This window comes from Perna viridis, chromosome 8, assembly GCF_037379345.1.
Source record: "Perna viridis isolate PV_CMFRI_1.1 ecotype Kerala chromosome 8, ASM3737934v1, whole genome shotgun sequence".
NCBI lineage: Eukaryota > Metazoa > Mollusca > Bivalvia > Mytilida > Mytilidae > Perna > Perna viridis.
Genome location: NC_142452.1, coordinates 44825379 through 44841207, shown reverse-complemented (window position 1 = coordinate 44841207; position 15829 = coordinate 44825379). Strand labels below are relative to the sequence as shown.

Below are 15829 nucleotides of genomic sequence, written 5' to 3'. Positions count from 1 at the left end.
CTCAGCTCATATGATGAAGTACCTGTACATTGTATAATTTAAAGACATATTTAGTATTTATTATTTATATTTTTAAAATGTTTAAAAACTAAAATGAAGAAAGAAAATTTATTGCTACTATTCAGAATAATATTGTTTTGCTGTCAGTTTTTTTTGCAGTTTGAAGTAAAAAGCATTATTAAGTCACCACCTCTCCTATTTATCCAGATCTACTTAGTTTATATATAATGGATTTAATAGAATGTTTCAAGGGGTCCTTACACAATTTTTGTAGTACATGTACTAGTTTTTAAACTCAAGAACTGTAACTTTTACACTTAAACCTTGTTGTAACTATATTTTAAGTGTTGTTCTATGCATAAATATTAACATTAGGCTTTGAAATTTGACAGTAAGGGACATAACTCTTTTATCTTATCTGTTATCTGACAATTTTAATTATTAATGCATTAATGTGTATTTAGTACCAACCTATCATCTGCTCAAAATAATTAACTTTATAATTTTCTGATGAGAAGTGAAGACTTAAATCTACTTATCACTGAATTATTGGATGCTGTGAAGGTTTAATTATGATCGGTCATGCAGTGATTTATTGAGGTCATGTGAAGGGAGACCATCTGGTCAGATCACTCTGTGTGGGGTGGGGCTATTTTGAAACTCCTCAGAGCTAGGAGTGAATCCTTTATCTGAAATTAAAATCACATTTGATAAGTTAATTAAATGTTTGATAAGATGATTGATATGCATTTAAAATACTTCAGGTGAAAAGTTTAGAAAAAGATTTTCTGGATGAGAAAATCAATAAAATGTAAACCTACTGAATCAGAAGTTTTACTTCAAGTTGCAATGTTGAAATCAATCTACTTACATTATGGGACTAGTGGAACAGAGTTTCTGTGTTACTGTAGTGTTTAAAACAAAATTAACTGATGGCCATGTTATGTTACTAAATAGATGCAAATTAAGGAACAATCAATTGGCATATATTTGTGATACTTAATTAGAAATTAATAAAACTAATTTTTAGAAAAAGATAATAATTGAAACAAAGTCTAATAATGTTCAAGTCTGGTACTTGAGATCATTAACTCCAGGATTAATTTAATAAGACACTGCCTATACAATTGGTCCCCAGGGAATGAGCTGACCATAGCATGTTTGTCATATATCTGCATACTGGGATCCTATCAGAAAACTCAGTTATAATTATGGCAGCATTCAAGATATGTTGTTTTTGAAGCTAATCAAATTGATGCCTCATTGTCTGGTGAAATTATCTGGTTATAATTTTATTGTTAAGATATAACTTATTTAAGCATGCATTACTGATAGGTCAAAGTTAGTAGGAATCATACTCCTGATGTTGTCATTGATCATTGCATTATAAAAGATTTAAAGACGGGTAATTACAAAAATAGTTTTTGTTAGGAAAAAGAGCATTCAGAATACAAAAAAAACCTGGTTCATTTTTCCAGATTTTTCATTTTATTTAGATTATCCTAGTTTTAGTAGGAACATATTTATTTATACATATAGATAGGTAGAATGTTGTTAAATAAAAAAAAAGTTCCTACACATCAATACACAGCATGTAAAATTTCTACCGATTCCAAAGATTTGCATGTGATGGCATTAATTTATCAGTGTAGTAAGTAGGACAATTTCTGTCATTAAAGTTGTAAAATATCGATAGATCTGAATCATTCTTCAATCATCATCAAAATTTAAAACAAAACTGTATATGGAGGCAAAATTGATATTTTATTCAGGAATGTCAATAATGTCATTGGAAAATCAGATAAAATTAAAACATTTGTCTTTTGATAAAGACTTGCTCCATAAAATTGATTTACTGAACCAAATATCAGGAGAGAATCTGTGTAACATTGCTGTACTATATCATCGACAATGTTTACTTCTATACCATTATCAATCAAGTTCATTTTAAAGGCAAATTTTACAGCAATTTCAATGATGACAAATTCTATATAAAAACAATTTAGACAAAATGTGTTTTCTTACAAGATCGTATCTTTTCAAATAAAGCAATTGTTTTGCCTGGGTTAACTTCATATGTCAATTAAGTAGAATCAGTTAACAGCCACATCAAAAACATGTTTGACTTGCAGCGATAGAATACGCCTTCATATAGTGCATCGTTATTGCCATATCATTTGTTAATTTAAAGCAGGGTAGACAGGAAGTGCATTATATCTTTGATATTGTTTGCACCGAGAGATAAATTGAATATTCTCATAAAATAGTTCATATATATATTTTGGATTGTTCCTTGAAAAATCTCAAGAAAAGAATGAAATGAAGCAGTTCCATGACTGATCTTCACACAGTGTATGTAGAGTACTTAATGCATTATCATTATGAGCTGTGGTCTAAATCTGCATCATGGGCATCAAGAGACACAAATTCAGAAAAATTGTTGGCTACTCCAATGCCTCAATCAAAATGTGATTCATATTGATATAACATTCAGGAAATGTTTTGTAAATGAATTTTTTGTTTACAAAATTGACTTTAAAAATATCATAATTGCAGTGAGTGCAATCTAAGATAATGTACTGTCATAGGATAGTTTACAATCCATTAATTACAAGTGTTAATAAAGTGCTTTTTACTGTGAGAAATATTTATGACCATGTTAAAACCTTATGGTCTTATATTAGCTCAGTCATAAAATATGTTATATGGCTATGAAAGATCAAAATTATGACACTAGATGACAAAATATTCATTTTATTTCAAAAATTGCCAAATACTTTACATTTTTAAATGGAAGTAATACTAAAATGTGTGAAGGAACGCAACATTTCAAAATTGTCATAAAAGGAAAATTGGTGGAAAATATGTTCTTCTGAAATCATGAAATAAAAGGTTTTTTACATTTATAATTACAGTTATTAAGACTATAAATTGATGTCACAGATGCAGAAACAGATTTTGTTGTGGGGCACACTACAATTATAACTTCTGAATTCCTTCTATACCTAAGCCATTTATTGCTTGTATTAAAAGAATGGAAGGGATGAGGCAAATATCTTTAGGGGGGAAAGTATGAAAAATGGTCACTTCAACCATGAAGATGGAAGCAGAAACAGAGAAATCATATCTTTACATTACTGTATAGATATCATTTTTCCTTTACCCCTAGCTTTCTCAGATGATATATTTTATGAGACTTGAATGCACCTTTTTCTGAATTGATGGTGGAAGCTAATGCGGACATAGTTCTTATGTTATCCAAGATTCCTCAAATAATTTCATGGTCACTGATTTTGTTCAAGCCCATTTTGTAGGAATCATATTCTTAGTCAAATGGGGAGTTGACTGAATGTAATTATTATTGATGGAGAAATTTCTTTTGACAAGATAGTAATTTGTTCAAGTAAGGCTCTCATTTGCTTCAAATTAGTTTGCTCAACATGGACAGTGTTAAAAGAAGTGTGCAAAAAAGTAAACACTCAGAAGATCAAAGTAAAAGAAATCCTTTATTTAGTTATTTTTGTATAAAATTGTGTAATGTCTGTTTAAACCCCTCCTCTATTTCTTATTACATATAGGAAATGTTATTTGAGAAGAAAATTTGTAATGGTTAAATTAAAAGTCTTAAGTACAGTGCTATTCATATGCATTTTGTATTTATAGGGAATATTATTCATAATAACAGCATCAATTTGGTAGTAATGTTGACTTAGTTGACATGGAACTTAGAAGGGGTTTAACTTTACAGTGAAGGAGTTCATAAACTTCATCATAATTTATGCAGTTATGTATTCATTATAAACCTGTGGTTGATATAAGTTCTGTCATATTGAATTTTAATGAGAATTGTAAGAAGATTTTCTGTCATTTTAAATGATTTGTTAGAATATTATAATTGTGAATACATTATACACAACTGCAGTTCAAAGTGGTTTCATTGTGTGTTTAAATTGTGTGATGTTACTCAATATGGTCATGTATTATATCAAGCATTCATTTTGGAATGTGTACTGTCATACAGGAGTTACAGTGCTTTGTATTTAATCAGCATACTGAGGAATTTGGACATTCATTTTTAAATGTCGTTTTTTTAAAGAAAAGTATCATTACTTATCAAAAATGAACATATGTACTGTGATAACATTAATGTTTTTATCAATTATAGAGCTTCAGGAAATAAGTCTTTAAAAAGCAATCATGTGTTTGTTGTTATCCTTTCTTTATTATATTTATGGGACAGCTACAATTGTAATTCTTTAATTGCTGTCTTCTAACATCAAATAAAACCTCATAATCACTTTACATGAACATGACCTTTGGTCATTTCTGACCATGACCCCTTTAAGTCAACATAATCATAGAGTGAGAGTCACAATGAATAACTCTGTCTTACACCTCAGGTCATTTATAAATATTGTCTCTTTACATTTTATGATTTACTGTTTTATGTTAAAAGCTGTGTTGTTGTAAAGAACAGAATGATGTCAAACAATATTTTTGTATTGATTTATTGGATGTTCAGTCAGTTATACTTTTGTTCCCATGATTTTATTTTTTCCAGGTGTCCAGCAGTAACAAAAGTATTTCTACATGTAATTCATGAAAAAAAAACAAATGTACAACAAAATGCTGTTTTATTCAGTTACTTTGTGTGTTGAATTAATGTTGGACAGCTCTTTTCTAGAACCTTTAGTTTGATTGTATTTTGACACATTTTCAGAGCACTATGTTGATGCAAGAGGAAAGAAATCATTAGAATCCCATGATTACTGCAGCCCAATTTGTTTGATATGAATACATTAGAATATAATTGTCATATGAGTATCATACAATATTGAATCATTCTACTAATGAACAGGCATACCCTTTCTTTAATTTGTAAATATACAATTAGTAGAGCTTTTCCATTTTGATCCATTGTACTTTCTGGGTGTCGGTTTGTTTATAGTATTTCAAATTTGGAATATGATAGCATTCTATTATTATTTTTTTTACTTTTCTTTATGCTATATAGTTGTATATGTTGTACTGATTTTCTCCTAACATATCACAGTAAAAGTTGCACTCCCTAGAACCTCCTAAATTGTAATTTGTACTTATGATTATCTGTTAGATCACATTCCTGTATTTGGTAATAAGCTCCTGTATGTTGTTATGACTAAGCTTTCATGCAGGGTTGAGTTTAGACTGACCATATAGCCTCCAAGAATAAAAATAATTTTGCTTCCCTTGAACAACAATACATCAAGCATAGTAGACTTGATCTAAAATGTAAAGCCATTATTATGAATTTCTTATCTGCCTTTATATCTTAAACCAAGGGTAATCAATTTAAAATCCATACTAAAAATTTGTAAGTCAGGTGGCAATTACAACAATAAAATAAGAGTCTGATTCACTGAACACCAATTTTAAAACAAATCAGGGACACATACTTCATCAAACTGGCAAAATGGATGTGGTGCACTGGAAGGGTTAACATTATCTGCTTTTTGATTATATGCACCTCTTAATAATCAAATTATTGCTTTAACATTAAAGCAGAACAGTATAGCAGTCAGTTATAAACATTCAGTACCATGATTTTTTATAACATTAAGGCCTACCATAATACAACATGTTCAACATTTCATCAGGTTTATATTAAAATACATCCAGTGTTATTGAAAGTTCCAACAAGTAATACCTTAGAGCTTAAATTCCACTGAAGGTTTCTGTCTTAAAACCTACCTCTCATCTGTCCTAAAACCTACCTCTCAAATAAACGGGATGATGATGATAACAGTAAGACACATTTTCTCTGATCTCTATTTCTTCTTGTTTCTTGTTGTCTTCAGACCTTTGGTGCTATTGATTCATAATTAATTCCATGAATATTTCTTTTTATGAAGTTAATCATATTTTTCAAAGGTAACATTACCTTTATCTGCAGGGGAGAATGTGTGTTCACACAAGTTATGAAACGTTATCTTTCTTTTAATTGAAATGTAACGAGGTTTTAATGTGGGTCATTAGCAAACTAATTACTTTATTTGCTCTTGTGTAATAAATCATTCTATGATTTGAATCCATTGATGAGAGGAATACTGAACATTTTTGTTGGCTGTGAGCATCAAGCAGGATGAGAGATGTGGGCAGAATTTGTTTATAAGTATAACTCTTTCTAAGAATCATGCAGTTGTCCTATCTTCTAATGGTAATAGGAGTAAAAATCACCCAGCTGATGTAAACTCTCATATCCAAAGGGAGATGCAATCATATAGTAAGCATGATCATCAAATATTTTTTTATCTCCCCTGTTTTATCATTTTTAATAACATTTCTCAAACTCTTATGGTGAATATTCTGTATGGCATTAGGCACTGATGATTTTATTAGAAAGGGGGGGAGTGAGATCTTTTTCAGGATAAAATGGTTGGTGTGTTTTATATCCAAACAAGTGTTTACAGAGTTTTGATTACTCTTGTAAAGCAGATTAGAGTTGTATTAATCAGTGATTTATTTTTGGATTAAGTCCATTCAAGTAGAATAGATGTTAGACTGAGTATATGGCAAAAAAAGAAATAACTGCAAATTGTGTTGATTAAATATCCACAAAAAAGTTGATTTACAATAAACCATAAGCTTCATTGCTATACAATAACAGCTTATCTATCAGGTTTGTTTCCACAAAGTCTTGTTCAGTTGAAGTAGACTTAGTTGACAGAGAAGCTTACCGTGGACTATGGACTGACAACATTAAAAATGAAGCTCTTTGCATTTTTCCTAGTTCCCTGCATACTAAGGTCTTTAGATTATTTAATTATATATCAATTAAAACAGTATAAGTTAAATCATAAAGTTGTTCCCTGCATGCTCCCCTGAAGGGCTGGAGAACAGTAGAGACTCGATCCTGTTCCCTACATGCTCCCCCCAATATATGACTGGAGAACAGTAGAGGCTTTCTTGTTCCCTGTACACTCCCCCATAATACATGGTTCCAGGAGAGTCTTGGATTCTTTAAACACACTTGATCCTGTCTTCCAGAGAAACACTTTAAGTGATAGTAGTTTTCCTGTTAAAATACATTAGCTCGCTGTATTGAATTCTATGGCAGGACCATTAGTTTTAATAATTAAGTCAAATTAACCCAGGGATTATTACTTCTGTAAAATCAAATGGTTTTCATTTCTGAATTATTCATAGAAGAGATGATTTTCTATTAGATAACAGCTTGGGTTTGACCTATGGAAAATTTCATTTGTCTAAGAGAAAGTAGTGAAATTTAGCTCCAATATACTATCAATAAATTTCCTTAATTGTTAAAGTTATGATGTGTTTGAAAGAAGTCAATTTTATGCTAAAATATTAAAAAAAAATACATTCATGTTTTTGTTGTTGACATAGTCATGATTGTTGACTAACATAAAGTAGAGTGTAGGAATTTTACATACCAGTGAGTTTGTTTTGATAAAAAAAGTTTTGATGACAGATAAACAAGTTTTAATTGTTTGACCATTAACTTTGTGTATTCAAAAGCAAAATCAATATCTTGTCATTCAAAATTTTGTTTTCATGTTTAGAATCAATATTTTATTATGAGGCAGAATGTCACTTAAAAACAGAAATCATTTCTTAAAGAGAATTGTACACGAGATTTTATAACTATATAGCTGCTCATTTTTATAAAAGGTGTATAAAAAAATCTTTTAAAATTGACAAACTGATTTTTAATAAACTGCCTTTCACAAAAAGTCATTGAAATGGTATTTCTATTATTTGAATAGAAATGTATTAAATCCCCCACTGTGAACCCCGCAGTGATCTACGGTCATGTGACCCGGCGGGTCTATTCAGTTGTTGATTTCATTCAAAACACAATTGATCAGTAGTACAGAGATGAAACATGGCTAAAATTTAACGAATTCTTGTGCTATGGATTTTTTCATATCGGAGAAAATTAGAAAATGATCTGTTTACCGTTCGGCTGAAATTGTTTAAACAAATGTGTGTTTTTGATGAAATGTCATTATGAGGACTTGGAGAATTCTCCTAAAATTTTCTTGGGGAATGTTTTTGAACGTGCAGTATTTTATATTGTTGATACCTTTTACAAGTTTTTGTATGCCTGCAGTATCAGTGACTAGCACAGGGAAAAAATTACCACCTTTGTTTTGGAATAAAACAAACCCAATGTAAGTACACAATTTATAATTCACCATTTTGTTTTTACTGGCTTAGACCTAAAATAGACGACATTTTATTTAACACCTGGATACACAAAGCGGCTTTGATCCTCCGCGTAATGCATTTTGTTAAGGTATAAACACTTGAAATTCCATCAAAATGGCAATGAATTCAATAAATTGTTGGAAAAGATATTTTTGCATCAGACAAAAATATACCTGGCATCTACCTGTATAAATTTAATTACTCTTCTTCAGACTTTGGATATTCTTTGATCTTTCCACATCAAAGACGAAAATGACAAAAAGACTCATCTATAGTTATAATCCCACTAGTTTAGAATTACTCTTAATTAGACAGATTTTCTTAACATATATAATATGCTAATATAAGGTTACATTTCAATAGAAATGTAACCATATATACTACTTTACATGAAAGGAACATGATGTTGTTTATTTTCTTTCTAAAACCAAGTCAAATAGTTTAGGAATTTGGAAAAATTATTATAACTGATCCAATTAGCAGAAATCCAATTAAAATGTTAGTGCAGATAGGTTTATGATATAGGGATTAGAAACAATTAGTTAAGTATTAATACAATCAATTTGCCTTAGGATATATATTTTTAGTTTTCAATAGAATATTGTGAACACTTAAATTGGCAAATATGACACTTTGTTTGTATTTTATTATTTGAGATGCCAAATTGACTTTTATTTTGCAAAACTGGCATTTGTTGAAGTTTTTAGTATAAATATATATATTTGTGATTGTAGGCACATGCCAATATCAATAATTCAATGTAAATGAAATCTTGAATATAACTACACTTTCTCCCATTGAGCATATTGATACATGTAAATGCTGTCAAAATAAAATTGTTCAGTTACATGGACATGTTTATCATAAAACATGTATTATTTCCTAGAAAAGTGGGTTGATTTTTGCTGAATGTTGAAAATTCACATTTTATCAATCATAATAATGTGTTTTTCCAAGCACAAACTACTAGTTATAAATTCAAGTTCAGTGCTCATACATTTTTTGTAGTTATACAGGAAAGACCATTCTCTGCTAGTTGAAATTGCTCAGTTAAACTTACTGGAATTATGAAATCAGGTTCAAATAAATTGTAAATAGCAACTGTACAATAGCAACAATATTTTAATATAAATCTTGGATCATTGATTTATTATATACAGAGTCTGGAGCTGTATTGAGACAGAAATTCTATCAAATTATTCTTCTGATTAATTTTTAAAAAACACTGAACGCTTCAGTTGGATTACTCCTGGGATTTGTTATAGAACAATGTTAATGTAGCATACCATGGTGGACATTTTTTTGTGTTAAATTGGTTTTTCCACATTGGACATGAGACTTATGGTCTTGGTCAGGACACAGGACATATTCTTGTAGATCTGAAGAGCCCAATATGCTTTTCCCATTTTAACTGAATAAAAAAGGGGAAGCCAACTATTAATGAGGTTGATACATTGTTGTGTACATGTACATGTAAGACTGACTTGTTATTGTATAGATTGATAACATTTTGCCACCTCCAGTCTTATTCAAAGATTGATAATAAAAATAAAAATTATGTTGTAATTAGCTATAATAAATGTTATTGTTGTAAGATAGGTTTGTAAACATTGTACACTATCTTGTTTCTGGGTGGACTTTTTGTAACTTGTTTGATCTTTAATGTACAGCTTTATGGTTACATGCACATTTAAAGAATAAAATCATTAAAAAAAAATGATGTAAGTACATCACTGATGAAATGACAATTGATTTTTTTTTTACTGGCACCATATTTGAAGGATTTCTTATATCTGAATCATGCATCACTTTATTTAAACTTGAACCATAATCTGGATTTCTCTGTTTAATTTGTTAATGGCCACTTGTTCAGGATCCACAAAATCGGATTGCTATTCATAATTCATTGTTGACATCCCATTTGCATATTTTCAAGTACCATTGAGTGTCCATTCGTTTGACATAATCTGAGAAAATCCACAGCCTCGCAACATAACAAATAAGTGTCTTGTATTTTGTCATTAAGACGTTCTGTAAATGTACATTGTTATAATTTCCTCAAGCCATGCTTAAAACACTTTCATAGACAGGTTATTTGTACAAAGGATAGCGGTATTTAGATAATCTCTGCTTGTCTTAAACGAAATTCCGAAGTTGTAATGTAGTGTAGTGGTAAATTGGGCTTTTACATATTTTATTAAAACTCTGGTCTGCCTAAAAAAAAATTACTGAAGTTATGTAGGAATTTTTTATTTGTTAATTTTGATTTCCAATTTTTGCCCTAGTAACTTCTGTTCAATGTATCAACAGAGTTATCTATTGATTGAAATACATTTAGAACATTATTCTTGTTAAAGTCTTGTGAATTCCATTTAAATAAATGTACATGTATCATGACGATCATACATGTACAATGTAGCTGCCTCTATTTCAGTATTTTGACTTGCTTATTGTCATAATTGTTGTGTTTTATGCCGAAGGATAGAGAAAGTTTTTTCTGTGTAGAAATAGATAATCTTTTAAGGAAGAATGGAAAATATATAGGTTATGCTTTTAAGACTTTATGGAAGTAAACTGTACAGTATTAGATATAATTCTTAGAGAAAAAACAGCAAGTCAACTCTTGTACAATATTCATATACTTGTAATGTTAGTCTTAAATGGGTATTGATACATTTCTATAGAATTAAACAAAATATTTTAGAAACTTTTTTCTACAAGAGAAGTTTTATCTGAACACAATGCTGATTTAAGAGTTTGAACTTGAGGATTATTTTACACATCTGTTCTATGGTTAATTTGGTTTGAAATGATTGAAATCTTACTGCTTTCTGCTTGCCATACTTTTTGATTATTTTCCTTTTATAAAATGCAGAAATTAATGTAAGGACAACACAATTAAGATGTCAACACTTTACATAATTTTATTTAAAGATTTCAGTATAGGTCAACTGGTTTGTTAAAGATTTAGTTTCATAAAACTCATTTACTTCTTATTGAAAAAGTTCTCTATCCAAACAAACATGGAGTTGTACCTGTGTTAGGGTTTCTTGTTACACCTCTGAATAAAAGTCATTAAAATCCTCAGTGTAGGCTTTGACAAAGAGAGAATTTTATCTGGACTGAAAAGTAATTATAGTTTCATGTTATCTGTCTGGGAGCCTTAAAATGAGTTTTCATTGTGAATTGTAGATCTTATGTTGCAACAATGGTAACTTCAGATTAGTTTGCTTTGTAAAGTGGAGATTTCATTTTTTTAAACAAAAACCACAAAATTGAGATCAATCATTTCTACTGTAATGCTTTGACAAGGTTTTTATTTCATACTTGACTGTGACAAATTATGTTCCGTATTTGATCTTCATTAGAATGATAGGCTTTACAGTTCAACCCAAAGATTAAATAAACATGTATAATAATTCAGGCAGTTTTCTGGGATTGACCCGAGTTTGTTAGAATTCTGTATTTGTTTTTTAAATTAAACATGTACTTGTCACTTGTCTTCAGTGTTTCAAAAGGAAAAGCAAAAAAAACCTTTATCACCATTATCTGACAACTTTTCTTCTGAAAATTTTCTGAAGCAATACATTTTGTATATACTAATTAGCCCTGATTTATGCATTGTTTTTAATATTTTTTTCTGAAGGGTTGAGTTAAGTTTTGTTTACCATGTGTCAGTCTAGTTCATTTAAATTACATTGGTAATGCAGTAAATTCTTAGACAAATGCAGTGGACCATCTAATTAGACGTTTTTTTAGAATTGGCAAAAAATAAACATAGCGTGTTGCTCTCACAGTAAGATTATTACAAGATAATGAGAATTCATGCAACTTGGGAATTCTTACAGTTTGTTGAGAAATCGGCAGGAATGTAGCGAGAATGACTGAAATGGCAGCTTGCTAGAATTAAATTAAGCATTTCATTTGTTGATGGGGAATGGGAATTTATGATGTATTTTATATTCTATATTCTCAAGGCATTCCTTCTTTCTTGTCAGGTCTACATGTACGATGTGTGTTGGTTTTCTTTTGTGTTCATGTTACAGAGTGTACTTTTGTTTGTCTATTGATGCATGTACATGTATTACTGTGCAGAGGTGTTTATATGTATTTTCATATACTTTTTTTCTTAAAACTTGACATTACATGTATGTGGCTATCCTAATTACTAAAATGATCACCCTAATGCCTGGATTATAATTCTGTCAAAACTTGTTGAGCTTAACTCTTACTCCTTGACAGTCTTAAATCTTACTAATGAAACCATATACTGTGAAAGTACTATTGTTCATGGGATACCAATTTTCGTGGTTTTCATGGGTAGGCCAAACCACGAAATTTGGTTCCCAACAAAAAGAAAAATCCCATTGATGTATATACTGAAAACCTCAAAACCTTGAATTCAAGAATCGATGAACTTGTGTTTCTTCCCTAATCCACGAAAATTAGTATCCATGAATTAAAGTACTTTCACAGTATGTACATTTGTACTTTCATATTCATTTTTAATTCAGTGAAGAATGGGAACTATGTTGAAGTTACAATATTTAATACTATGAAAGGGTACTGTGGAGTAATCTCCCCTTTATCTGTCATCATGATCCTACAGATTAAAGTAAAGACACTAATTTTGTCAATAGGAACTTTTACCTTATTACTTCTTTGTCACAGTTGTTGATAGAATAATTTCAACTTTCTGAAAGGATTATGGTGTCATTAGTGAATATTTCACTGCTTAATGACCTAAAAGTGAATGCTTGGGGTTACTGATGAACAAATGGGATCTTCTGAGAATTTAGTTTTCACCAGCTCTGTTTTTAATTTTTAAAAGATTGAACAAATATGTTGAAATGACTCTGAAAGAAATTATTTTGCAGCTGAAGGTTCATGTATCATATCAAGTTTCTTCTCCACTGTTTAATTGGTAAAATGGAATACTTTTTTCTGATACAGTGAGCACAAAAAAAACTTGGATTCATATGCCAGGTACACTGTGTATGTGTACACCAGGTATTGAAATCATACATGTATATGACATTTTATGTACCTCATATTTATCAGATTATGCTGCAAACTGTACTGTTCAAGCACCTCCCTTAAATTGTTTCATGTTACAAAAACTGAACAAATTATCATTCATCTTGTTGCCAAAAACTAAACAGAAATTTGTGCTACTTCAAACAATGACAAACTCCATAGGCCTTGAAGTCTTATATGTTATGTATTAAAACATTAATTCTTTTAACTTTTTAAAAGTGAAACCATAGCAACAGATGGAAGAATATGCAAAAATGCTAACTTAGATTATACAGACTCTTGCGAAAATCTATATTTAAATTTACGGAATTAATTCACAATCATGCCCATACTGTTAACTGAAACTTAATTTGTCTATGTATTGAACTCACACCTTTTTGTTGACAGAGCACTCAAACACTAATAATCATCAAGTTTGTTTTCAACATCGAACAATCACTTCATAAGTTTAATCCTTCAGAAAAATTTAATACAAAAGCTGCACCAGTCAACATCAAGCATGAATTGTAACCCTATATCATTGGCTTGGTAAACATAAGGTATAAAGAGCCTTTTGGACTTATTCTTGATGGGGTAAAAGAATGGTGTTAATTCTGTACATTGTAGAATGTTGTAATTACTGCTTAGACCATTTAAAACTGTCACTAAACATTTAATTATAGGTCTCATTAAATTGAGCTCCAAGGGATATTAGTGTGTGTGTGTTTTCTCCATGGAATTTTCTGTATGACCTCCAAGGGATATTAGTGTGTGTGTGTTTTCTCCATGGAATTTTCTGTTTTATTCCATGATAATTTGCCGTATTTGATTTGGCTGTCTTCTTTGAAACTATAAAATATTGAATGAGTCACTATTTCTTCAATATTAGGCCTCATTAGCTAAAATTTCTTCCCTAAGAGTAGTTGAATCTTGTTACTGTTAATGATTCAAAATGATGGTCAGTCAAGTTTTAATCAGCAGACAATGTCTGGTCCTATATGGTACAAAAAATGTATCATTGCTGTATTCTTCATGTACTTAATCCTGTGTCAGCAGACAATACCTGGTCCTATTCTATATATACATTTTATCATTGCTGTATTCTTCATGTACTTAATCCTGTGTTAGCAGACAATACCTGGTCCTATTTTATCATTACTGTATTCTCTATGTAGTTATTCTTGTGTGGATAGACAGTACCTGGTCCTATGTTATATGTACATTTTATCATTGCTGTATTCTTCATGTACTTAGTCCTGTGTCAGCAGACAATACCTGGTCCTATTTTATCATTGCTGTATTCTTTATGTAGTTATTCTTGTGTGGGCAGACAGTACCTGGTCCTATGTTACATGTACATTTTATCATTGCTGTATTCTTCACATACTTAGTCCTGTGTCAGCAGACAATACCTGGTCCTATATATAAATGTACATGTATATGCTATCAATGCAGTATCATTTATTAATGTTTAATTTTGTCCTCCTGTGTCTTCAGACATCTTAATCACAATGTATGTTTATAGTCAGATAATCACTGAACATTACTTTCAGAACCTCAGGCTAAATGCATGTCTAGTCGTAAAAAAGGCATGTGTTAGACTATAAATTGGTACATACTTTCACTGAAAAAACACTTGAAAGGGATGAAAACATATAAAGCCCTTGGGCTGAATATAGTGGGTGGGTAGGGGTTAGTTAGGGTCAAACTGGATGAATATCTTCTCCATTATACATGTACATTCTGGTTAGTTAGTGATCGCAGGCTTATGCAAAAGCAGAAACAGAGTTAAAATGTTGGATGGTATTCTTTTTCAGAATTGATCTGTATCTTTCTAAAATGTGCTTTTTAAAGTTAAAATTACTCAACAACCAAATTTTCTGGTACAAGAACCTTAGAGTAATGTGAACATTTAAAGCTAACTTGACTGCAACAAAAGAAAACCATAAACTATGGAAAATTAGTAATGCTTCTACTCAACTATTTATCATTCCTGCATTTGTATAGATCAATGGTAAAGTCCATGGATATATTTAAACATTAAAAGCCCTTTGACTGAAATGAATCGATTTGAAATTTATACAAGGAAAAGGGAATGAATTACGACTGTAGATTTATATCAGTTTGCATGACAAAATCACCTGTTTTTATACCAGTAGAGTTAGGGTTTAATTTTGCAAGCCTAAAATGTGTCATTAGTCCTGTCAATTCTACTTCATGGTGGAAAGATGTCACGAAATAGATTTGATCAACATGTAGCTGAAGGACCACCTACAAATGTAATATACATGTACAAGAAACAACAACAAATAAACAAGGTCTAATTAATGTTCTGCCTAGTCCTTTGGTCATGGTTACAGTTACACTATAAACAAGGTCTAATTAATGTTCTGGCTAGTTCCTTGGTCATGGTTATAATTACACTATAAACAAGGTCTAATTAATGTTCTGTCTAGTCCTTTGGTCATGGTTACAGTTACACTATAAACAAGGTCTAATTAATGTTCTGGCTAGTTCCTTAGTCATGGTTACAGTTACACTATGAACAAGGTCTAATTAATGTTCTGCCTAGTTCCTTGGTCATGGTTATAGTTACACTATA

General features: G+C 30.4%; 1 protein-coding gene across 3 annotated transcripts in view; it reads left to right on the top strand.

The window, feature by feature from the left end:
* Positions 1-15829, top strand: part of LOC148610678 (ephrin-A4-like) — a 111380-nt gene that overhangs the window by 70574 nt on the left and 24977 nt on the right. The window contains exon 1 of one of the 3 annotated variants that reach the window (XM_088595940.1): positions 7797-8174. The exons of 1 other annotated variant lie outside the window; for it this stretch is intronic. In XM_088595940.1, coding sequence (XP_088452066.1) covers positions 8011-8174 — 164 coding nt within the window. In that variant the 5' untranslated portion in view covers positions 7797-8010. Of the gene's footprint in view, positions 1-7796; positions 8175-15829 lie in introns of those variants that run through there. One more of the 3 variants, XM_088595937.1, reaches the window with a different exon arrangement.